The 26,686-nt window shown below is 41.6% G+C and overlaps 1 protein-coding gene across 1 annotated transcript in view; it reads left to right on the forward strand.

Moving 5' to 3' along the window:
- The window catches only part of Gypa (glycophorin A (MNS blood group)), a 42,618-nt gene extending 17,763 nt beyond the window's left edge, over positions 1 to 24,855 (forward strand). Inside the window, exons 3-7 of the mRNA XM_045130500.1 lie at positions 13,389 to 13,478; positions 15,910 to 15,945; positions 19,458 to 19,543; positions 21,780 to 21,858; positions 24,656 to 24,855. Of these exons, the coding sequence (XP_044986435.1) occupies positions 13,409 to 13,478; positions 15,910 to 15,945; positions 19,458 to 19,543; positions 21,780 to 21,858; positions 24,656 to 24,663 (279 nt within the window). The 5' untranslated portion in view covers positions 13,389 to 13,408 and the 3' untranslated portion in view covers positions 24,664 to 24,855. The remainder of the gene's footprint in view (positions 1 to 13,388; positions 13,479 to 15,909; positions 15,946 to 19,457; positions 19,544 to 21,779; positions 21,859 to 24,655) is intronic.
- Positions 24,856 to 26,686: the final 1,831 nt, after the last annotated feature.

Consider the following 26,686-nt stretch of genomic DNA (forward strand, 5'->3'; position numbering starts at 1 on the left):
CAAAGCATAATGACTCAGGTTCAATTCCCCAGTACATACATAAAGCCAGATGCAGTGGTGTATGCATCTGGAGGTTTGGAGTGGTTTTTTTGTTGTTGTTGTTTATTTGTTTGTTTGCGGCATCTGGGGGCCCTGGCATGCCCATTCTCTCTTTCTGTAACTCTTCTCTCTATCTCTTTCTGCTTGCAAATAAATAAATATTTTAGCCGGGCATGGTGGTGCATGCCTTTAATCCCAGCACTCAAGAGGCAGAAGTAGGAGGATCACCATAAGTTTGAGGCCACCCTGAGACTACCTAGTGAATTCCAGGTCAGTCTGGGCTGGAGTGAAACCCTTCTTTGAAAAATAAAAATAAAAATAAAAAATAAATGTGTGTGTGTGTGTGTGTGTGTGTGTAATTTTTTAAAGCTATTCAGGTAACATAAGAACCTTAGCAAATATGAGACTGGACCTTGAAACCCAGGAAAGGCAGGTTCCGTGTGCAGTGCTGTCTAGCTGCGCTGTCCCCATTCCAGAGGCTCAGGAGAACCCAGGGCCTGGTATGAGGCGACTGGCATGTAGACAAGAGTGAGAACTATGAGTCTGGTTTCTTATTGCTATTTTGGGTTGTTCCTTCAGTAACAGGAAGCATCAGCGGTGTAAAACTTCTGCAATATAGTCATTATGTTTAGCAAGGCCTATAATCCCCACTACTTGAGAGTCTGACCACAGGAAGGCCACAAGTTCAAAGCCAACCTAGGTAGCTTAGGGAGACCTTGTCTAGAAATAAAATTAAAAGTTGGGCTGCAGATATAACTCACTAGTAGAGCACTTGCCTAGGACTTGTGAGGCCCTAAGCTCACTCCCTAGTACTGTGGGGGTAGGGAGAACGGTTATCATGTTTGGTTAGAATTCTTTTTCATGCAGCCTAACTTTTTTAGGGCCAAACTTAATATGCACAGAGTTTAGCTATAGAAATGCCAATATCTTCCAATAAAGCTAGAACCTCTAAGGAATATGCAATCCACTTTTGTCCTGGGGGTTTTCTGGTAGGCAGAGTAACTGGATGGGAATATGCTTGGCTGGAGAAAAGTGAGGGTCCAGCTAGAAAACTAAGACTTACTGAGAACACCCACCCTTCCATAAGGTGGATTTGACCACCCAGGGAACCCTATAACTCTGTGTTTTAGATCTGAGCCCCCCATCCTCAAAAAGGTCAGTTGTTAGCTGTGTATCTTACAGTTGATCCTGACTGCTGTAAGGGAAGGCCTGTTTGAGAGCTGCATTGCAATATGGGAGGAATTTGATCTACTCTTAAGGAAACCCCATGGGTGCTTTCACTCTTTTTTTTTTTGAGATTTTTTTTATTGAGAACTTTACAGAGTGAGTCTACTAGAGTTTGATCTTGCTCCCTTTCCATTGTTTTCTTTTGTTCCACCTTGCCAGCCCCATTTCCACTGAGCACCCTTCTCCCTCCAAATAGTCCTTCCTCTGTTTTGAGGCTTGTTTCCTTTTGTCTTCTTCCATTCTCCATGACAAAACATGATGGGCTGAGAATGGTGCGGATCTCCTGGGGCTGTGTCCACCACTGTGAGGTCCTGACTGCACCAGTCAGCTCATGTCTGGAGGACAGCACCCTCTCCCACTCCGTTCCAGTATTCTCCTTTCCATCCTGTGGCTCTTACATTTTCTCCAGCTCCCTCTTCTGCAACGTTCTCTGAGCCTTGGGAGGTATGATAGACAAGTCCGTTGAGTGTTGAGCTCTTGAGAGCCTCTTGTCTTCAGGTTTGATGAGTTTTGAGTCTCCCCATTGTCTACCACCATCCGCATTGAAACTATTCTCTAGACAGCCGTCTTGTTCTTATTTTGCACAGACTATGGTGGGCTTAGAAGTTATTTCTGCAGTTAAACAGATCTGAGTTCAAATTCCAGTTATGTCACATAATAACCATATAGACTTAGGTAAATGAGGCAATGCTCCTGGTCTTTTTCTCCTTTATAAATAATAATAAATATATAGTATGTGTTATATATTATATTATACATTATACTATATATTAAGCAGGCACACAACAAATTGATTTGAAGATGGCAAGAGGGTATTTGGAATATTCTAAGTAGACAATGAGCTGCAAATATCAACTTAAACATGTAGATTTTTTAAAATATTTTTTGTTCATTTATTTATTTATTTATTTATTTATTTGAGAGTGACAGAGAAAGAGAGAGAAAGAGGCAAACAGGTAGAGAGAGAATGGGCTCACCAGGGTGTCCAGCCACTGCAAACGAACTCCAGATGTGTGCGCCCCTTGTGCATCTGGCTAACGTGGGTCCTGGGGAATCGAGCCTCGAACCGGAGTCCTTAGGCTTCACAGGCAAGCGCTTAACCACTAAGCCATCCCTCCAGCCCCAATATGTAGATTTTTGAGTAGGAAAGTAACCTTTTCTATTGCTCTCATGTCAGGATAAGGAAACTGAGACCCGGAAAAGTTCAGTGATTTGCTCAAATCCTCCAACACTTTGGGGGCACAGCAGGCCCTAGACCTCTGATGTCTTTTCTCATTGGGACAGTGCCCAGAAGTGTCCCTTGCTTTTTCTGCCCACACAGACAGATTTCTGTCACATTGGAAACAAATTGGAACAGTGAGAATGACCAGGTCATGAACAGAACTGGGCCAGGTCGTAAGGACCAAGGCTGCATGTGGGGAGCCGCTGATATCTTACACTATACCACCTTCCTGAAAGACAGACAGAAAGCTGTTCTGTCCAGGTTAGTGAGGGTAGCAGCAGCGTGACCAATGGGATGTATGTCAATGGGACTCATGAAGCATTTCAATTCACAAATGAACAGAAACGGGGTTATTGTATTTGTCACCTGGCACACTAATTTCATTAATTAATTAATTTGTTTTCTTCCCCCTGTGAATAACAGTAAGGTATGACAGAAAGGGCAGAGTTGGAGGTGAGCTTTTTACCAGTTTTGTCAGAAATTGTCAGCAATTTCTACCAATAAATATATTAGTCAGTCTGCTTGACAATCACAAAGCCAAAAAAATTAATAATAACAGCTCAAAATTTCTTTTTTGGCATGAACTTCTTCAAGGCCTTCCCATGCAGGGTGTGCCCTTGCAAGGGTTCGTGGTGGCCCGGTAAGGTTTCTATCAAGTGCGAGTCAGGCGGGAACAGAACCCAAGCCAGTGGCTACGGAAGCTGACCTTACCACATGGTGGCAGGAACTCGGCTGCTACAAGTGTCACCATCCAGGAAAACCACGGGGCATTTGTCCCGATATCAACCGTAACTTTCATTCTTGCTAATCACATCTTGTGTTGGAAAGGTCAACAGTTTGGGAAAGCCTTGCCGTCTCACAGACAGAGCGTGCAGCTGAAGGTGCCTTTATCCCTAATTGTGCCTTTCATATATTTGGGGCCTTCAAATCAGCCTCTTCCCTATTCAATGGAGACAGCGACAGAAGCCCATTCACACACACTCACTCCCTACCACACACACTCCATAGACCAGGAGAGTTTATGTAAATAACGGTTATTTCAGAGCAATGAAGGCAGGAGACAATCGGGGTGAGCTGTCCAGAAAACTTCAGAAATTATACAAATGAAAGCTGTGAGATTCATATTCAGAGAATTTTCTTTTCTAAAAAGGTACATCAAGGGCCAGGCATGGTGGCGCACGCCTTTAATCCCAGCACTCAGGAGGCAGAGGTAGGAGGATCCCCATGAGTTCAAGGCCACTCTGAGACTCTATAGTGAATTCCAGGTCAGCCTGAGCTAGAGTGAGACCCTACCTCGAAAAAACAAAACAAAACAAAACAAAACAAACAACAACAAAAAAAAAAAAAAACGTATATCAAGCCTGGTGAAGTGGCACACTTCTTTAGTCCAAGCACTTGGGAGGCTGAGGCAGGAGGATCACCATAAGTTCAAGGCCACCTGATACTACATAGTGAATTCCAGGTCAGCCTGGGCTAAAGTGAGACCCTACCTCAAAAATATATATATTTTTAAAAAACTATACCAATTCATTCTACCAATTTCCAAAGTCAAGTTTTATAATTTGGTTAAGATCATGAAGTGATCGGACATCTAGAACTATGTACAAAGAACCACATCATTTGACACTACACTTTATGGGAACTTAAAAAAGTACTTTTTAAACTAGTTGCCAGAGACCTTGCTAACCTGACCAAACCTATCACTGGATTTTCCTAATTTGCCTCTTGAACATCAGATTCTTACCGATCTCAGAGGCTTACTGACCTCTGTTAATGGCCGACTTTCATCTTAACCCCCTCCTTACAACCTGCAAGTTTCAGACAGTTATTCATCTGCAGTAACACACGAATTAGGCCACTGAGAATAAACTAAAGAAATACGTAACATTGAAAGAAGGTGTCTTCATTCCTATGTAGCCATGTGCTGGGTGTATCCATTTGACCTAAGATCAATATGCTTCCCTTGGAGTCAGAGGTAGAATTTTTCAGGCAGAGCATTCTGGCTAGAATACTTGAAGGTTATGAACATGAATGTTGAATCAGTACACTTACAGCCACACACAGCTGGTCCGAGTGACTCCCATAAGAAGCTGTAAGGGCTGTGAGAGAGCATCCAAGTAGTGTGACAACGTAGTGTGAAAAACATCACAATCAAAATCGCATGATTGGGGCTGGAGAGATGGCTTAGTGGTTAAGCGCTTGCCTGTGAAGCCTAAGGACCCCAGTTCGAGGCTCGATTCCCCAGGACCCACGTTAGCCAGATGCACAAGGGGACGTACGCGTCTGAAGTTCGTTTGCAATGGCTGGAAGCCCTGGAGAGCCCATTCTCTCTTTCTCTATCTGCCTCTTTCTCTGTCAGTCGCTTTCAAATAAATAAATTTTTTTTTAAAATCGCATGATTGTCATTAAAACGCTGGCACTTGGAGTGTCCAGGAAAGCTCTCTAATTAATATGCTAATTTCTCATAAGCTGTCAATCAGGCAGTGGGATCTGGGTGGTAGGAATAATATTAGAAATGGTCAGAATTAAAATCTTCTCCTTACCAGCTGGATTTTTCAACTAACGTGAACTAATTTTTGTGAGCTATAAGGTCAAAAGGCTGAAGCAGATGTTTGATGGGTAGCCTAGCTTGAGCGTACATTCTGAATTCAGCAGGGCAGTATGCAAAGTCACCTTGAATCCGGGAATGCTGCAAAATGATGCCATCTGAGAGCTTGTTTGGTTATGGAAGTTTAGGAGATGGAGAGGCTTACTGACCTGAGACACTGAGGAAAGCAAACCTCATCAGTATGCTGAAAACAAGAGGTTGTTGAGAGTTCAGTGCTAACTGGGAGATCTTTCATGCACTCTAAGGTTCAGGGCATTGTGGAAAAGGTGGATGGAAAGAATGGTAAGAGCCACAGGGTAGAAAGGAGTAACCCACGAACTAGCCAGTGCACTAAGCATCTCACAGCGGAGACGTTACCGCTGTTACCACCACAAACCTGCACGATATTGAACCCATCAACAATTTGACACAGAGGATTGGTGGGGGGGGCGACAATGAGACATCAAAACAGAATAAGAACTCCTTGGAAAGAGGAAGCGGGGCTGGAGAGATGGCTTAGCAGTTAAGCCCTTGCCTGTGAAGCCTAAGGACCCCAGTTTGAGGCTCAGTTCCCCAGGACCCACGTTAGCCAGATGCACAAGAGGGCGCATGCGTCTGGAGTTCGTTTGCAGTGGCTGGAGGCCCTGGCGTGACCATTCTCTCTCCCTCTCTCTCTCCCTCTTTCTTTCTCTGTCTGTCACTCTCAAATAAATAAATAAAAACTAAAAAAATATTTAAAAAAAAGAGGAAGGGGTTCTGGGAAGTAGGAGTGGGGGAGGGACAAAAGAAAGTGATAGGAGGGAAATGCAATCAAATAATTATGGGACCACATATCAAAATCCTCTATAAGAAAACAAAGAACCAGGCTGGAGAGATGGCTTAGTGGTTAAAGCGCTTGCCTGTGAAGCCTAACGACCCAGGTTCAACTCCCCTGAGCCCACAGGAGCCAGGCACATAGTGATGCATGCATGCAAGGTGGCACGCGTGTCTGGAGTTCGATTGCAGTGGCTAGAGGCCCTGGCATGCCAATTCTCTCCCCCTCTCATAAAATAAATAAAATAAAATAAATAGCCTAGGAGAGGCAGGTCGAAGTCCGTGCTGTTGCTATGAAGTGTAGTATCTGAGCTATCATGCTGGCTGTGAGGGGAACACTGTATAGGACTTGAATTTCCAACCGTGTGTGTGTGTGTGTGTGTGTGTGTGTGTGTGTGTGTGTGTGTATTGCTAGGGATCAAATCCAGAACCTTGAACATGTGAGTCAAACCTTCTGCCACCAACCTATATCCCCCAGCACATGAATTTTGGAAATAGCTTAAGCATCTAAATTTACATAAAGAGGTATGTCTCCTTGCAAGTACAGTGGTTCTTCAGTCAGATGCTGGTTTATTAAATTTAAGGCAATTGATAACATTATTTAAATTGTCATGTGTGAATATTATCTTAGAATACCTAGCAAATTCTTTAAAACTTAACTAAATACTAACAAAGAGAGAAAAGCTGTTTGTGTGATTGGACCTATAGTTCTTTATTTCAGTAACAAATCCCTATTATATACTCGTATTTTATATATATATATATATTAGAACTAATCAAGCAGGGTTTTTAAGTCCTTCTGAAATGCTTATAAAGTTAGCGATTTTGTTTTCACATATTGAATAAAAAATTTCGCTGGGTGTGGTGGCGCACGCCTTTAATCCCAGTACTCGGAAGGCAGAGTTAGGAAGATTGCCGTGAGTTAAAGGCCACTCTGAGACTACATAGTGAAAACCTGGTCAGCCTGGGCTAGAGAGAGACCCTACCTCAAAAAAAAAAAAAAAAAAAAAAGCCAGGTGTGGTGGCGCACGCCTTTGATCCCAGCACTAGGGAGGCAGAGGTAGGAGGATCTTTGTGAGTTCGAGGCCACCCTGAGACTCCATAATGAATTCCAGGTCAGCCTGGGCTAGAGTGAGACCCTACCTCGAAAAACCAAAATAAATAAATAAATAAATAAAATTTTCACCAAAGATAATTTTATAGGTCAGCTACTATTGTGAGATTGCTGAAGAGATGATATGAAAATATCTTTGCATCAAAATGTTGTCATTTGTGTGTTTATTTCCTGACTGTGTTGACATGAAGATCAACGTAAGTAATTGTATCAAAACAGCTAAGTCTAGAGAATTAAAGCAGGCATGTCTAGAAACGTAAGTGGCAAATTTCAGTCGCAAATCAATTTGACCACGCACGAATCAGGGTACAGAGAGAACATGATTCACTCAATGAGATACTCAGATGTGACTTAGATAGAGTTTGTACAAGTTTGGGAAATTATCTCAAGGACTTTCTTCCTTGAAATAGTGTGCCGCCTTGAAGGTTAGAAATTCCCAAGCTCTGGTGTGGCTCTGTCTTAGAAAGATGAATCTGTGGCATGGTGGGCAGCACAGGGCGAGTTTTCAAAACCCTGTCAGAGCATGAGTCCTGCTCCTGAAACATGCTCTTTAGAAAGTTAGCTTTCTGTTCTTTTCAACAACGTGCCCATGCTGAGCACCTCTCCTGTATGGATATGCTACTAATGAAGAAGGAAATAGACTTTCTTGCTACAGGGTTAAAAGTGTTTTCATAGGGCTGGAGAGATGGCTTAGCGGCTAAGGCACTTGCCTGCAAAGCCAAAGGAGCCAGGTTCGATTCTCTAGGACCCACGTAAGCCAGATACACAAGGGGCCACATGTATCTGGACTTCATTTGCAGTGGCTGGCTGGAGACCCTGGCGCACCCATTTTCTCTCTCTCTCTCTCTCTCAAATTAATGAAGAAAAATAAAATATTTTTAAAGTGTTTTCATAAACTGTAGGACTTATTTTAACATATTTTCTCTTCTCTAAGGAACTTTTTTTCCCCCATTTTGGTACCAAAACTGTTACATGTACTTTGCTTATGAATTTAAAAATTCCTTTTAACCTTCTCTGAATTTGTTTAAACCTAATAGCGTTAAGTAATGTTAGGTCCTACTGTTGTGTCTTTGCCATATTCTTTTGAAAAATTGCTATAATTGTCTGTCCCAGTCTTAATGCTATAGTTCTTCAATAAAAGCAATGTCAAGGAATGATAAGGACTCTCTCTAGAGGGAAGGGTGGCTTGTTTGCATAGAAACTGTTTATCTGAACCTCTCTTTGACCACAAGGCTGGAGAGAGACTGTCATACACATCTCTAGGCAGGCTCTCTTTCTCTGCATCATCCTCCATGCTATTGACTGTGAAACTTCTCTAAGCAGAACCACCCTCCGGATCCTTCACTGCTTTCCACAACCTTCCTGTTAGACAGGGTTCCATATCTGAGCCCACACTGTGTGGAGCCCCCACCCCTTCCCTCGGCCATCCATCCACGTCTCTGCCTTTCTCCACTTAAAGTGCTGCAAAGCAGGAGTATGGACACTTAAGCTTCCCCAGCTGTCAGTGACATCTGTGATAATCATAGGACACCACAGTCACAACTGATCATGTACCCAAATGTCCACACAGTCTGCCTAGGACTCTTGGCAAGGAAAATTCAAAAATCATATCCATAGCCGGGTGTGGTGGTGCACACCTTTAATCCCAGCACTCGGAAGGCAGGGTAGGAGGGTTGCTGTGAGTTCGAGGCCACCCTGAGACTCCATGGTGAATTCCAGGTCAGCCTGGGCTAGAGTGAGACCCTACCTCGGAAAAAAAAAATCATATCCATGAGGTCTCATAACCAAGTCCCCATCATTAGAATCAACTAGTCTCTCTCCTTGTGCCCCCCAATTTCACCAGCATTCTGAAATACTTTATTAAAGTAAATACTTGTCCTTCTTTACTGAGGTGGAATTTCATGAAAGAAAGAACATATGTTATTTTCCACTATATTCCACATAGCCCATAGTAGACGTGCAACAATAAATGAATGACTAAACATACAAATAAACTTCATAAATGAATGAACATATAAGCTCTCCAGTAGCCATCAAGTCCTAAGTAACATACATGTGGTTTTTTTTTCTAGATTGTCAATTTATATTTTATTGATAATTTAAAGGTGCTGCACAATTTTCACAATTTTGTGAATTTTTGTTTTTTGTTTTTTTGGGGTTTTTTTGGGGGGTTGAGGTAGGGTCTCACTCTGGCCCAGACTGACCTGGAATTCACTATGGAGTCTCAAGGTGGCCTCGAACTCACGGAGATCCTCCTACCTCTGCCTCCCGAGTGCTGGGATTAAAGGCGTGCACCACCACGCCCGGCAAATTTTCCAGTTTTGTTAGTCTTACTGATTTCTAACTTCATGTTGTATTGGTGGAGGAGAGATTTCATGATATCAACATTTAAAATATGTATTGATGAGCTGGAGGGATGGCTTAGCAGTTAAGGTGCTTGCCTGCAAAGCCAAAGGACCCAGGTTTGAGTCCTCATTCCCAGGACCCATGTTAACCAGATACACAGGGTGGCTCATGCTTCTGGAGTTCATTTGCAGAGGCTGGAGACCCTGGTACACCCATTTCCTTTCTCCCCCACCCCCCCCCTCTCTCTCTGTCAAATAAATCAATAAATAAAAATAATTTTTAAAGTGTTGAAACTTAATTGTGCCCAACATATGGTCTGTCCTGAAAATAAACCATGTACATTGAGAAAATGTATAGTATATCCTATATGTGACTGTTAGAACTAACTATATTATATTAAGTCCTGTATTCCTTATTTATATTTACACATGAATTCTTTTTTAGTATTTATTTGGAATAAATGGAGAGAGAGAATGGGGATACAGATACAAGGGCCTCTAGCCACTGCAAACAAACTCCAGATATGCACAACCTTGTGCATTCGGCTTCACATGGGTACTGCAGAATCAAATCTGGGTCCTTTGGCTTTTCAGGCAAGAATCCTTAACCGCTAAGCCATCTTTCCAACACAGCATGTGAATTCTTAAGAACCAATCTACTTTTATTGGACCTATATCACCCTACTGAGACTTCATGGAGCTTTTAGTTTAAATCTACTTAAGGGAGACCAGGGAAGACCTCCCAAAGGATTTTTGGCTTTGAAGTAAAACCTGGAAAGCAGACAGCTTGGCAAATACAGGGAATGAAATACTTCACAGAAAGGCGCGAAGGTTTGGGCATGGAAAAGGCAAGGAGCGTTCAGTGTTCAGTGCAGCTGGAGGACCCTGAGAAATGGGCTCGGCGCCCACCGCTGGCGGGGAGACAACCCTGGTGGGAGCCATTCAGGGCCTGCCTCGAGGAATTAGATCCAAGCTCAAGTCAGGGAGAGGTAGTTGATCCCTAAAGTCCCACTGAACACTTAGGAAGCCGAAAGGAAGGGCGTCAGAGTTACAGTCGCAGTCAAAGCTGGGCAGCCATGGCCTGCGGACCTGAGTTCAAGTCCTAGAACCCGTGTAAAAACGCTGGACTTGGTGACGCGTGCTTATAATCTCAACACTGGGGAGGTGGAGGCGGGATCCCTGGAGATCACTGGTCAGCCACTCTAGCCTAATCGGAGAGCTTCAAGTCAACAAGACTTTGTCTCAAAACAGTGGTGTTCCTAAGGAATGAATGCGAGGATGTTCTCGGGCCTCTACACGTAGCTGTGTATACACGTGTGTGCAAGCACATGCACATATGCCAAAAAAGAAAAACAAGACAGTCTCAATTAAGCTTTCAACATTTTAACCTGTTTGATACTTACGGATCTTACATTTCATCCATTTTTTTCCCCACCTTTAGATTTTTTTTTTCTTCTAGTCGTTAAAAAAAAGTGTGATTGTTATTGAAATGCTGAAATATCTGGCTGGTCCTTTCTCGGCGCTGGTTTTCAAAGGTGCTTGCCCTCGTTCTGACACGGCCCGATGACCCTGAGCTTAATTCATTTTCCTCACTTCCTGCACTTCCATATGCAACCTGAAAATGGACTGCATTCTTTATAAGAACTTGACCTAATATTTACCAGTTTTACGTTCGAAGCGCTTGTGCTGGGGATTTTCCCAATCAGCCAACCTCTGAGGTCTTGAAAACAAGCTTGGGTTTCAAGAGCCTTTGATGCCCATGGGGACTACAGAGGCGTGCCTCATCAAATGAGCTTTTCTGAGCTGAAAGGTCTGAAGCAGAAGTGGAGGACCAAAGGGAGAAACCACTCCAGGAGAGACAGGAGGAATGGAAGTGAGGAGAAGGGAGAAAGCTGCAAGGGGCTTTTCAGGCTGATTTGTGTATAGGCAAGCCTTAGGCTAATTGCAAATTGTTAAAAATATTTTTATTTTTTTTATAATCATGGAAAATGCTAATAAAAATTTAAAAAATATATATTTTTATTTATATATTTGCAGGCAGGAATAGATAAGAGTGAACAAAAACAGAAAAAAAAAAATAGGTACCCCAGCGCCTTCGGCCACTACAAACGAACTCCAGATACATGCGTCTCTTGGTGTATCTGGCTTTATGTGGGTACTAAGGAATCAAACTCGGTTCATTAGGCTTTGAAGGCAGGCACGTTAACTGCTGAGCCATTTCTCCAGACCCCTAACTACAACTTTTGTTTAATGTCTACACATTGCTCTGGTCTTTCATACTTCTAGATTGTTTTGGCCAGTTATTTTGGTAGCTATTTTCATATAAACATATAATTTTTTTCCTCAGATTATATGCCCTTAAAAATACAAAGACAGGGCTGGGGAGATGGCTTAGCAGTTAAGGCGCCTGCCTGCAAAGCCAGAGGACCTCGATTTGATTCCCCAGGACCCATGTAAGCCAGATGCACAAGGTGGCGCATGAATCTGGAGTTTGTTTGCAGCGGCTGGAGGTTCTGGTGTGCTTCTCTCTCTCTGTTTCTCTCTCAAATAAATTAAATAAAAATATTTTTTTAAAAAAAAATACAAAGACAGCCAGGCATGGGGGCACATGCCTTTAATCCCAGCACTTGGAAGAAGTAGGAGGATCACCATGTGTTTGAGGCCACCCTGAAACTACAGTGAATTCCAGGTCAGCCTGGACTAAAATGCAACTTTACCTAAACAAAAAAAAAAAAAAAAGACAACTAACAGTCTATTCTCCAGAAGAACTAAGGCTTCTATCTGACTTGCCAAGAGATATAGAGGATTTTGTCCATTAGGTATCAATTTTAATATTTCTTCATACTTTTGTTGATTGTTAAGGAAGATATCTCTCTCCATAATTTTAACCGTTTGTTGAACCTAAAAATCCCTATCACAAGGTTACAGCTTTTTGTAGCTTGCTTTACATTTCTAGCACAAAACATCCAACCAAGAGTAGCTCATGGAAGAAAAGGGTTTGTTTCGGCTTACAGATTCAAGGGGAAGCTCCATGATGGCAGGGGAAAACTATGGCATGAGCAGAGGGGTGGATATCACCTCCGGGCCAGCATCAGATGGACCACAGCAGCAGGAGAGTGTGCCAAACACTGGCATGGGAAGCTGGCTGTAACATCCAAAAGCTGGCCCCCGACAATAGCTCACCACCAGGAGGCTCCAATTCCCAAAGTGCCACCAGCTGGAGACCTAGCCTTCAGAACCCATACGTCTATGGGAGACACCTGAATCAAACCACCACAGGGCTTAAGATTACCCACGTATTATCTTATAAACATTAATACTGAATATTGAAGAATAACCTAGAACAAGTCAGTAATGATTTTGCATGTTGTTTAGTTTTGTCTGGCAACTGTTAATACACTTGTGATGGAGTACTTGGCCTGATGTAAATTTACTAGAAGTTTTAGCATTCTTTCTATTACACTAGTATCCAACTAAACCCAGAAAGTATCCATGGGTAAGAAATTAGAAAAACATCTCATTCACTTATGAGAAAGAGCAAGAAAGTATTTGAAAAGCCACTTGTTGACTTATACATAAAGCAGTGTGTTTAAGAAAAAAAAAAAAGTTGTAATGGTCAAAGTCAGAGGACAAAATAGGGGAAAATGACTTATGAGAGAAGAAAACATTGTAGACAGGTGGGAACAATGACTCATCTCATAATGTGGAAAAATGGTCACATGACAGTTGCTAGGAAGAGGAAGGTGTGGCTGGATGCATTTTCTTTGAGCAGATGGATAGAGGGCTATCTGGATTCTCTGGCAAGTGGAGCGGGCAGCGGAGGGCCCGAGGTGACAGGCCACTGGCAAAGGTCCGCAGAAGCCCTTCCATCTCCATTCTGGGCCCATGTTATCATTGCGTCATTGAGGGACCCAAGTCATCCTGAAATGCGAGCCTCTACTATGGAGCAGTTCTGACGCTGCCACCAAGTGTGAAGTGGGATGAGACTGTCTTGGGTGATATCTTTAGGTTGACCCCTTTCTCAACTTCTATTTTACACAGATACTACTGACAGACAGCTCATGGATGCAGTAACGCCTAATGCGGTTTCTGAGGGCTTTTCAGAGCCAACCATCATAGGACAAATAGATGGTTTGTACCTCTTGCTTAATTGCGTTGGGGGTCCCTACAGTGATGTGACTTTACTCAGCAGGACATGACTTGTCGGTCAGTGCAGGGAAACCACAGTAAACTCTAAGACAGGCAAGCTAAGTAGACAGATTGCTCCTGAAGAGCTCTCAGCCTCTTAAATGTCTCACAGAAATAATACTGTGAGTTAGGGCTGGAGAGATGGCTTAGCGGTTAAGCGCTTGCCTGTGAAGCCTAAGGACCTCAGTTCGAGGCTTGATTCACCAAGACCCACGTAAGCCAGATGCACAAGGGGGCGCACATGTCTGGAGTTTGTTCGCAGTGGCTGGAAGCCCTGGCGTGCCCATTTTCTCTCTCTCTCTCTCTCTCTCTCCCTCCCTCCCTCCCTCCCTCCCTCTCTGTTGCTTTCAAAGAAATAAATAAAAATAAACAAAAAAATAAAAAGAAAGAAAGAATACTGTGAGTTAAAGCAAGCAAGTACAATGACAAACGTGACCATCAGATCAAGGGATCCGAGAGTGAATCCATGAAAGAGCCTGGAGCTTCTTCATCAGACCCCGAGTGAATTGTGTCCGTGGCCTCCAGTGCTCTCTTAATCTTCACAGGAAGCCAGTAACGCTTGTTTCACAGTCTCCCTAGAGATGAAACCAGGTGTGAGCATAGGTGCATGGCTCGTGGCTGGACAGACCACTAATGTCTCAAAAGTGGGAGCCATAACTCAAGCTGGGTGCTAACATAAGGGTAGAGAAGTGGCAGTCTGTGTGTGTGTGTGTGTGAGAGAGAGAGAGAGAGAGAGAGAGAGGTGGGGGGGAGGGTTCCAGACAGAATATATTTTACAAAACTTAGCTGAAAGCAAAAAGATAGAGGGTCTTTTCTAGGCAGGGCCTGGGAAGGCACTCCACACTTAAAGCCAACAGGATCGTAAGCTGACGGAGTCACTGAGAAACACACTGAGATCAAGGAAAGCGATGGATTTTAGAGACCAAGGGAGGAGAATCAGGCTAAAAGTTTAGATCTAATTATTGAGGTTGTGTGTCTAATTAAACACCCCCACTTCAGCATGAAGGCAACCTGATGAGGATATCAAATTGAAAAGCACTTAAGCACCAATGGTAGATGCACAATGGATTATGGGCCACAATGTGATCGATCGATAACAGCCAGTATTGTGGAGCAAGCACGGCATCAGGTTTTCATGCAGGCCTCTGCTCAGCCTCGCAAAGATCTAGATACGCTACCACTCACATTTCCCCCAAGACAAGAGTAAAGCAAGAGAAATTAGGTAACTTGCCTAAGACTTCACACTAGTAAGGGGCATCCTTGCGGCTGAAACCCCATTTGTTTTCATCCAAAGCCTATATGCTAGGCACCCCCCAAAAAAGAGGGGAGAAGCTTCAGATGAGCCTTTGAACATAAGTTTTGGAGGATGACAAAATATAGCCAAGTCTTGACCTTGTGGTGGACCTATTACTTGAATAAACTTAGGAAACCATGACTTTGGTATTAAACAGGAAAAGTAATTGACGATGTGGACTAACAAGAGGTTGATCCTTTAATTCTGCTGGGTATTTAAGACAACTTGTCTAGAAACTTCTATAGACAGGAAATCCAGTGGGGCTATTAGCAAACGTTCACATGAGACTCAATAAGAGTTGGAGTTAAGACGGTGGCTGTGGTTTAAGTCTAGGAAACTGACAGTTGCATGAGCCCCAATTACTTGGACTGGAGTCTGTGTGGAGTGATGACTGTGACTCCAGTCTTCTCACTGTAGGTAGGCAGGTAGGTAGGTAGGTAGGTAGGTAGGTAGGTAGGTAGGTAGGTAGATAGATAGATAGATAGATAGATAGATAGATAGATAGATATAGATATACATGTATATATATATATATACATATATATGTACATATATATATATATATATATACACATATATAAAATGTACTTTCAAATTTTTGTTTATTTGAGAGAGAGAAAGGAAGAGAGAGAGAGAGAATGGGCACACTAGGGCCTTCTGCCACTGCAATGAACTCCAGACACATGTGCCCCTTTGTGTATCTGGCTTATGTGGGTCCTGGGGAATAAAACCTGGGTCCTTTGGCTTTGCAGGCATGTACCTTAACCACTAAGCCACCTTCCCAGCCCATGTTTATATATTTTTAAAAGTATTGCTTCCTAAGTAAGTCAATAGGTGCTTCCTTGCCATCAGTTAATTAGACAGTTTACCATTTTCTCAGCCATGAGTGTTTTTTGAGTAGAGTTGATACTGAAATTACTAATGGTAAGAATAGCACATTATTCTATAAATGTTACTAGATTAATGCTGAGGGTTTCACACTCACTACCAAAACATGGGTAAGAAAATCAAATATAATTCCAAATGGTTTCTTAAGCTTTATATCCTCTGCTGACTTATTTCAAAATTTTTACTTTTCAGGATTAAAACGAATTGAGCACAGTTTTTCTGAACCAGGTATGTTTAATACTCATTATGAAGCAATAATCATTCCATTTCTAAGCTGTACGTTGTTCACTTCAGATACCTAAAAAATAAGATGTATCCACTTTAAAACAAAAGAACATGTGTCATTGACTTTAGTCACCCAGAGCTGGAAAAGAAAATAAATAATATTCCCAAATTTGAAATACGTATTGAACTTTAAAAATAGCAATAAATAATTTTGTTTTGTTTTGTTTTAGTTTTGGTTTTGTGATTGTTTTTGGTTTTGTTTTTGAGGTAGGGTCTCACTCTATCCCAAGCTAACCTAGAACTCACTATGTAACCTCAGAGTAGCCTTGAACTCACAGTGGTCTTCCTACCTCTGCCTCCCAAGTGCTGGGATTAAAGGCGTGAACCACCACATCCAGCCTGCAATAAATAATTTGATCTTTTTTTTCTTAAATTAGATTTGCTTAACTTTCTAATGTACTCTGGGAATTTGAGAGACGTCAGTTAGTTTATAAAAGCAATTAACTTTCCCTCTTCCCTAATGGAGGAAAAAAAAAAAAAAAGCAAGTAACTAAAATATCCACAAAGCTGATTTTGGCACCTAAAGAATAAATAGCCCATTCCTGGTGCTCTCATTGACATTTGGGTCTGCCCTCACAGCCTCTGACGTAACTGTCACACACACGTTCCTTAGGGACTGCTGAGGGTCAGCCTTGGTTCTCAATGATTCTTATGATTTATATTGGGAGCTTTACGATATTGACACACTGCAAATTGGTCACATTCCCATTGAGTTAGTCTTTTTGTCCCCTCTCCCCCACCTCCGTGCCAATGAGGGCCCTTTTCCTGGGGCTATCTGTAATCACTGTGGGGTCATGAATGCACTAGCTGGTTCCTCTGGAGAGGATAACTCCCCCCCACCAAAATACGCTCTCCCACCCCATGGCTTTTACATTCTTTCTACCCGTCTTCCACAATCTGCCTTAAGCTTTGGAGAGTGGGTGTAAGTGTCCTTCAGTGTGGAGCGCTCAGCAGCTTCTGATTTTCTGCTTTGATGAGTTTTGAGGCTCCTGAGTGTCTACCACCATCTCCATGAAAAAAGTAGAGAAGGTTCTCAGGCTAGCAGTGAGAACAGCAAACATGTGACCCACTTCCTCTGTAATACTTCCTGGCCCTGCCTGGTAGGAGATGACTCACCCAGGGCTAGGCACTTACCTTGCTCTTTCTTATCATTTTGATGAGTTGTGGGTATTTACTGTGCCATTTGTAAAATGCAGGTTCTCTAACCAAAAGTGAAACTAACACTGATTGATCGAAGGGGATAAAACATACACATTCAGGAGACGTTTTGATGAACATAACCTCTTCGTATGGCCAAAGAACAGGGGAAGTTTCCCTCGAGAGTCTATGACCTTCCAAGCACAGGATTCTGACTTTGTTCTCAGGAGCTGGCCTGGATTCCCTCCCACTGAGCAATAGTGGCACATAAGCTATGGGGAAAACCAATTGCTCTCTGACTACTCTGAATTTTTTTTTTAATTCAGAGAGAGAGAATTAGCACACCAGGGCCTCAGCCCCTGAAATCAAACTCCAGACCCTTGCACCACCTAGTGGGCATGTGCAACCTTGCCTCACCTTGGTGCCTCTGGCTTATGTAGGATCTGGAGAATTGAACATGGGTCCTTAGGCTTTTCAGGCAAGCACCTTAACTGCTAAGCCATCTCTCCAGCCCCATTACTATGAATTTTTAACCCTCTCTTCACACTTGGCCTATGCTGCATTTGACACAGGAAAAATTATGAATGTCAGAACTTCAGCACAATCTCACAAATTTTAGCTAAGTGGGCACTAAGGCTAGATAACATTGTGGGAAAGAAAAGCTACTTTCTTTTTTTCTTTTTTTTGTTTTTTTTTGTTTCTTTTTTTATTTTTTGGTGTTTCAAGGTAGGGTCACACTCTGGTCCAGGCTGACCTGGAATTCACTATGTAGTCTCGGGGTGGCCTCAAACTCACGGCGATCCTCCTACCTCTGCCTCCCGGGTGCTGGGACTAAAGGCATGTGCCACTACGCCCGGCAAGAAAGGCTACTTTTAAAAATGCTTACTTTAGCTTTTACACAAAAGATAGGCATTTGAGAAAATACCTATCAAATAAATCAGTAAGTATGTCAAATAAATATGTCAAATAAATGTACTGCTTTTTCTATATATCTAGCCTCCAATTCTGTTTACTTCAGTTGAACAGTTCTACAAATAGGCCATAAGAATCAGGAGTTACTCTAACTTAATTGATTTTAATCACTTCATATCCACCATGCAAAAGATACGAAAAGGAATGTGTCACTGAATTAGTGACTATGGAAGAAACAGAAACTTAGAACATAGAGATTATAGTTAAAATTCTACTTTTACTGTTGTCTGACCTATACGAAGTAATTTAGCCTTACTAGGTTTCATTTAGTCATTTGTAAACTGTTTATGGTAGTGTCCTTCCAAACCTATGATTCTGCCTGTTTGTCTATTTTGAAACAGGGTGTCATGCATACTAGGCTAGCCTAGAACTCAATTTGTAGCCAAGGATGACTTTGAACTTCTGATGCTCTTTTTTGAATTTTATTTTACTTAATTAACATTTTTATATGTATAGATGATGTAGTTTAATTATATTCATTTCCCATTACCTTCCTTTGAAATCCTCTCCCATATCTTGCCACTGCTAAGATTATAGACATATGCCACCACACCTGATTTTTCCCAAACTTTGATTCATTATTTCATTTCATAACCCCCGATGCATTAAAACATAGTTTTCTTCAGAATTTCAAACTATGACAGAATTTGTGCTTTTCCCCCATCAAGATAGAGTACCCACATGACCCTTATCCACCGTTGTGGCTATAAAGAATACGGGGCCTGGCTCAGTCAACAGCTAGCTGTGTGACTCTACATGCATGATTTCACCATGCAGAGTACAATATGGTCAAAATCTCATCTTTGAAATGATAAAATATGCATAAATTATGAAATATTAGTATCTCTTTAAGCAAGCATGGGGCTGGAGAGATGGCTCACAAGTTAAAGTGCTTGCCTGCAAAGCCTAATGACTCAGGTTAAATTACCCAGTACCCACATAAAGCCAGAGGCACAAAGTGGTGCATGCATCTGGATTTGTTTTTCAGAAGCTGGAGGGCATAGTGTCCCCCAACTCCCTCCCTCCCTCTCTCTCTCTCTCCTCTCTCTCTCTCTCTCTCTCTCTCCTTCTTTTCTCTCCCCACATGTCTTTAACCCCCACACTCGGGAAGCTGAGGTAGGAAAATCGCTGTGAGTTTGAGACCAGCCTGAGAGTATATAGTGAATTAATTCCAGGACCACCTGGGCTAGTGAGACCTTACCTCACAAAACCAAAAATTTAAAAAAAAATTTTTTTTTAAGAATATATAAGCAAGCATGGAGAAATTGCCCTGTTTGAATTTCAGTGGGTAAATGGTGGTTCACTTTGTGGTTTCAGTATCTTCCTGCTCTCATTTCCCTCCTCAGTGATAATCATCATTATTCTGGGAGTGTTAGCTGGCATCGTCGGAACTATCCTTCTCATTTCTTTCTGTATCAGCAAACTGACAAGGGTAAGAATTCAACTTCTCATTTTGCATCAAGTGCCAGCACAAAGAAGTTAAGGTTATTTATAGTTCTGAGTATAATTCAACATGAAAGGAAACAAAATGTTGTCAGACTGTGTAATCCCACCCCACCCCCACCCCCTACTTTTCAGTTGGGCGCACAAAGCCACTGAGTCACTAACACAATTGCTTCTGAATTAACAAACTTAAAGTACCCTTGCATGTAAATCTACCTCCATGGGAAGTTACCCAAAACTTCTTGTCAGTCATACTTTTACGGATATATATGAAGTGGTCAAATTTATTTAAAATAATAAGACATGTTTACGTATGCTTTAAACTTCTACTTTTCCCGTTCTCACCTTTTCCGAAACAAAATTTTCCAAGTACACTCATAAATTTTCACCAGGTGAGTTTTTGATTACTAAAGCTTTCTTTAAATCCACATGGCACAGCTTTCCAAAGCTCTTAAGCTTCTACCAAAGATGCTTACAACACACAATCTCTGTGTGTGTATGGTGCTGTCCCTCTGTCCCTGACAGCGCTGGGTTTTCAGTCTTCTTCTGTTTTTAATCTTCCCCTCATCTCTCCACCATAACCACCACCTGCGTACTTTTATCAAACTTATTTAAAGGGGTAGTCCCGCTGTAGCAGTGGGGCCATAAACTACAAAGGGTAGGAAATCGACATTGGGTCTTTGCCAGCATTCTCAGCTGCTTCTCTCAGGCAACTTCTATAATCATTTAATCCTATCATTAAACTTTGTATTTCCTAGGTAATACTTTATTAATAAAAGTTGATGCTTTTATTATTTGTTTTTACTCTCACTAGCCAGAACTGTATAGAACACTTGCATTAACCTTAAGGACATTTAGAGATATATAATCATAATGACAATTCTGAAAATTTGTGTGTAGAAAGGCTCATGAATACTAGCTAAGCAATTAACAATGGATAGCATAAGAGGTTAAGGAAAATTACTGTACCAAAGTAGTAACCAAGAGGAGCAATTTTTTTCCATTAGTTCAAATAACGAGCAGACAAGCCAGGCGTGGTGGCGCACGCCTTTGATCCACCCGGGAGGCAGAGGTAAGAGGATCGCCGTGAGTTCAAGGCTACCCTGAGTCTACAGAGTTAATTCCGGGTCAGCCTGGACCAGAGTGAGACCCTACCTCACAAAACCAAAAAAAAAATAATAATAATAATGAGCAGATGACTATAAACTCCCATCTAGTCAGAGATCTATCACATTCATGTGTGTACATGTATTTAATCCATGGATTTATTAACACAGACTTTTTTTTATTAACTTGAGGGTGTTTGCTTTGGCATGAAATATTTTGTAAGAACCTAAATATAAAATGACTTACTTCACTTGTCTGAAGCACATATCACAGAAAAGTTTTGTCCTTCTGTTTGAAAACATGCAAAATGAGTAGTTCTTTCTTAATCAATCGTCTAAAACTTACGTCAGCAAAATGCTTAGCTGGCAAAATTCAGAGAATGTTCTCTATATATTCAAAAGAATTTGGTTCTTGTCAAAATGACTAAGGAATCATACCTTTCTCATTTTTATTTTCATTTTTACTCTTCATAGCAGGGGAGAATATAGAAAAGTCCATGGGGTAATACCACCCTTATTGAATACCAAATATTATTGAGACATGCAAATATACATTTAAATTGATGTTTATAGGGCTGGGGAGATGGGTTAGTGGTTAAGACACTTGCCTGAAAAGCCAGAGGATCCAGGTTCGATTCCCTACAACCCACATAAGCCACATGCACAAGGGGGCATGCATCTGGGGTTTGTTTACAGTGGCTAGAGACCCTAGCATGCCCATTCGTTCCCTCTCTCTCTCTCTCTCTCTCAAATAAATAAAGAAAAATAAAATATTTTTTTTAAAACTGATGTTTATAAATATTGATGAAATGATGATTTTTTTCATTATGATGATACAAAGTGACTTTCAACCAAAAATAACGTTAGAAAATTTTGTTTGTTTTGTTTTTCGAGGTAGGGTCTCTCTCTAGCCCAGGCTGACCTGGAATTCACTCTGTATTCTCAGGGTGGCCTCAAACTCAAGGCAATCCCCCTACCTTTGCCTCCCAAGTGCTGGTATTTAAAGGCGTGCATCACCATGCCCGGCAAAAAATATATATATTTTTTAATTGGAGGCATTTTAATTTTAATTTTTATGTTAGGGAACTGTGGTAATATTTGTCTGGTTTTCGTTCTTAGAAAAGTTCACTTGACATACAACCGACCACACTGGACAACACAGCTGTGCCTTTAAGTTCTATTGAAGTGGGGTATACAGGTTAGTGTTTATATTTCTATTGTCTTTGTCCATCTGGGAACAGAAATGAATTCGTGAGTTACATCTTTCAGAGTTGAGGGGAGAGAAAAATCTATGTGTGTGACTGTGTGTGTGTGTAGGGTAGAGTATTGTGGTGTGCTTGGTGTATGATGTGCTGTGTGAGGTGTGTGCACATGCACGTGCAGATCCCATGCCCAGTGCACGTGTGTGCACAGGCCAGAGGATAACATCGGGGCCTTCCTCTGTCACTCATTTGCTTGTTTCCTTAGATTGGACTCTCTCCCTCAACCCAGAGCTGCTGTTTTAAGTCATCGAGCCTCAGTAATTCTCCCCCGCTTCCCCTACAGGACTGGGGTTTCAGACACCCCTGGCCACTCCCAGCTTCTTATGTGGTGGCTGAGGAATCAAACTCAGGTGGTCTCAGGCCCTTTTCAGATCTTTTCAGACTCCCATGCTTAAGCAATAAGCATCCTTACCCACTGAACCATCTCCCCTGATATTTAATGTGAGAATTGCTTAGTGAGTCTCCTCTAGGCACAGAGGATCTTCTTTCAAAAAGGAGAACAAATGCTATAATAAAAAGAGAAAGGCAGGGGTCATGGTGCCCGCCTTTAATCCCACCACTGGGGAGGCAGAGGTAGGAGGATCGCCATGAGTTCAAGGCCATCCTAAAACTACATAATGAGTTACAGGTCAGCATGGGCTAGAGTTGAGACACTATCTCGAAAAATCAAAAGAGAGAGAGAGAGAGAAAGAGAAAAGCAAGCTCATTTGTGTAGTTCCTATTTCCCAAGATGTCAAGTGTCAGCGACCTGACAGTGCATTACAATGTGATGGCTCCAGCTTCAACGACAGTCGGTTTCAAATCTATGCTCTAACGCTTGTTAATATGTAACCTGAGCAAGCTACCAAACCTCTTTTAATATGACAAGGATAGTGGCGATCTCACTGAGTTTAGAGAAGCTCAAATGAGCTGCAATAGATAAAGAAAATATTTGCAGCTAGGCGTGTGGTGCTCACCTATAATCCCAGCATTAGGAAGGCTGAGGAAGTAAGATCACAGTTTGAGGCCAGTTTATACTACTTGATAAGATTTGCAATCATGACCCTATAGCAGCTGTGGTTACCTACGCAAGATTTACATACATCATGGATGAGAGAAGGGCTCAAAAGACTCCATCCTTCTATAAGGGGTTACTGGAAGTTAATAGTTGCTGGGGGGGGGGGGTCATTTGTTCCAGTACTGTAGCCACTGGCACAGGAAGTTCCAGAAAGTCACACCCGCTCATGCAAGCAACTCTAACTAAAAACAAACAAACAACAAAGCAAGTTGTGGTGGCGCATGTCTTTAATCCCAGCCTTTGGGAGACAGAGATAGGAGGATTGCTATGAGTTCAAGGCCACACTGAGATTACATAGTGAATTCCAAGTCAGCCTGGGCTAGAGTGAGACCCTACCTCGAAAAAAAAAAAAAAAAAAAAAAAAGCAGGTTCTGGGGAGACGACTCCATCTCCAAAGGTTCCACAACCTCCATGAGAAGTGCCACCAACTGGGGCCCACGTGCTCAAACACATGAACCTACAGGGGACATTTTACAATCAAACTACAATGCTGAGCCGGGCGTGGTGGTGCACGCCTTTAATCCCAGCCCTTGGGAAACAGAGGTAGGAGGACTGCTGTGAGCTCGAGGCCACCCTGAGATTACATAGTGAATTCCAGGTCAGCCTGAGCTAGAGTGAGACCCTACCTCGAAAAACAAACAAACAAACGAACAAAAAAACTACAATGCTTTAGTCCTTACTTTATATTATACTGATCCAAACTCATTCATAAGACAAAGGCATAAGTTGCCAGAGTGACTGTATCTCTGTAGCAACTGTAAGTAACGATGGCATGGAATACTCAGACTCCCTCGAACTTGAACGTGACTTGGGCTTGACTGGAAATGAAGTGAATCTGAGCCAAACGCCCACCGCAACAGCTACATGTGACTCCACCAGCCCATCTTTGGGAATGTTCTTGAGGTGCCCACACTGTAACAAACTGACTAGAACATGCTCTGTTCTGGAAGAGCAAAGGTTAGCCCCAGCCCTTTCATAGACGCTAAGGCATGGCATAACACAAATCCAGTCATCCAAGAATGTGGAGGCCCGGGTGCAGTGGGGACACTAGACGCCCACCTTCCTCCATGCACTATAACCACAGAGGAAGTCATCAGTGAGCGTCTATGGAGAGAGGGAGACTCAAAGCGATTCTTAGGAAAGATCTCACATCGACTTGGGAGCTTGTCTTGAGTTTAAACATGTGTGTGTAAACCAACTTATGTATTTGCTGCCCTGGCATTATATCCTAATCTCTACATACTCTCCGTCAGTTTCTTATCTCAGGAGATAGGGGCAGAACAATTGTACTATTTTCTTTACCTAAGACGTCCAGAATAAATTTTCAAACAAATGATGATGTCTTTCTAAAATAAAAGACTTCTAGCCCGGCATGGTGGCACATGCCTTTAATTCCAACACACGGGAGGCAGAGGTAGGAGGATTGCCGTGAGTTCGAGACCATCCTGAGACTAGGTAGCAAATTCCAGGTCAGCCTGGACTACAGCAAGACCTTAACTCGAAAAAAAAATCCCTCTAATAAAGCTAATCAGAAGGAGATTCATTTCTTACTAATTATATTCAAAGACTAAAAATGTAGAATCCTGAAATTTATTTTGGGTAATAATTTCCTGTTGTTTTAAACATAACTGTCTCATACTATTGTTCTATATTTTCCTTTCATAATCTTTTTACAGAGCAATAGTCAAGGATAATATACTTCATACACCAAATTTTGGCAGAATATGAAAAAGACAGAAGACTTCAGTCAACTGAAAACACAACACATGAATTGATCACTTCAATAAATTATGTGCCTATACCAATTGTACCATTTCAGGAAGCAAACTTCATCATAGTGAGTTTCAGTGACTCAAACAATGAAAAAAAAAAGAATCTCTACACATTTATACTTTAAGATAAAGAATATCTAATTCTTTTTATGCTTGCTTTTGTGTTAAGATAATTTTTATAATTACTTGACCAGGGATTATAATCAAAACTTTCATTTGAATTCATCTATTGCTCCTTAAGACTGGTTTACTGAATATATTGTGTTTGAATGATGGTGTTGTCCAATAAAGAGCCTATCACATCTCCATGAAATCTAAGTTTTCTTCTTTTCCTGAACGTCTGAATCAATTTTCATCACTTTAAACACATTAAAAAGACACTAGATTCCTATGCATTTCTTTCATTGCTGAACAAGCAAGATACAGTATAACATTAATGATAATACTTTACTCACACTAACAAGGCTGTAAATTCCATTAAAATACATGCATATAATGACCCCCACATTCATTATTTAATGCATATCAACATAAGAGGCTATTCTCATTTTTAAAAAGGAGCTTCTTCATATGCACAAATGGCTGGCTAGTGTAAAATAATTTGTGTGACATTTTAACTCCTTCAGTTGACTAGCTTCATGCTGCACTGAAAGTCATTTTTGGATAAAGTCAGAGTAACCTGAGAAAGAAAAGAATCCAGGATCTTTTCTTTCAGTAGGATTTAGATTTTTTTTTTTTTTTTTGAGAAAGACAGACAGAGAAAGAGGGAGAGAGAGAGAGGATGGGTGCATTAGGGTCTCCAGCCACTGCAAACGAACTCCAGATGCATGCGCCACCTTGTGCATCTGACCGGAGAGTCAAGCCTTGAACCGGGGTCCTTAGGATTCACAGGCAAATGCTTAACGGCTAAGCCATCTCTCCAGCCCTCAATAGGACTTAGAACTCTGACTGTAGCAAGATGTGAAAACTTGATAGGTAGGTGAAGATTTTAATAGGGCACTATGTGATTTCAATTAAATTATTTAACCTATTCAATGCAGACTTCTCTTACTAAGTAAACCTTTGGAAAAATCAATTATCTAAAAGCATTTTTTTTCTTCATAGTTTTATTTAGTTTGCAAGGAGAGAAAATGGGCACACAGGGCCTCTTGCCACGGCAGACAAAACCCAGAACCATGCACCACTCTGTGCATCTAGCTTTATGTGGGTACTGGGGAATTGAACCAGGCTGGCAGGCTTTGAAAGCAAGCAATTTTAACCACTGAGCTCCTAAAGGAAATTTCTTGATTTAAGGGACTAAGTCTTTGTGGCTACACTGTTGTTACTCGCTTATACTAAGACTTAAAATCCATATAAAATGGTATTCCTATGACCTTCAATTTACAAATTAACAAGAATCTATGTGGTTTTCTTTCACTGTGATAAGTAAATAACTGTATGTATCTATTTAGAGTAGACACAAATTTTATTTTTTAATTTACTTTTTAACAATCTAAATCTTGACCCACTTGTATGTTCAGAGACTTTTTTAAGCTATCACCTATTTAAAGTAATCAGAAGAGGGCTGGAGAGATGGGGTAATGGTTGAACATTTGCCTGTGAAGCCTAAGGACCCTGGTTCAAGGCTCAATTCCCCAGGACCCATGTTAGCCAGATGCACAAGGGGGCACTCACGTCTGGAGTTCGTTTGCAGTGGCTGGAGGCCCTGGCACGCCCATTCTCTCCCTCTCTCTCTCTCTCTCTCTCTCTCTCTCTCTCTCTCTCTCTCTCTCTCTCTCTCTCCCTCTCTCCCTCCCTCTTTCTCTCTGTCACTCTCAAATAAATAAATTAAAATAAACAAAAAAAATTTTAAATAAAATAATCAGAAGAGAATACATACATACACACACACATATATATATATATAATTTGTTGTTGTTGTTTATTTTTTGAGAT

The sequence above is a fragment of the Jaculus jaculus genome, chromosome 12 (genome assembly GCF_020740685.1).
Source record: "Jaculus jaculus isolate mJacJac1 chromosome 12, mJacJac1.mat.Y.cur, whole genome shotgun sequence".
Taxonomy (NCBI): Eukaryota; Metazoa; Chordata; class Mammalia; order Rodentia; family Dipodidae; genus Jaculus; species Jaculus jaculus.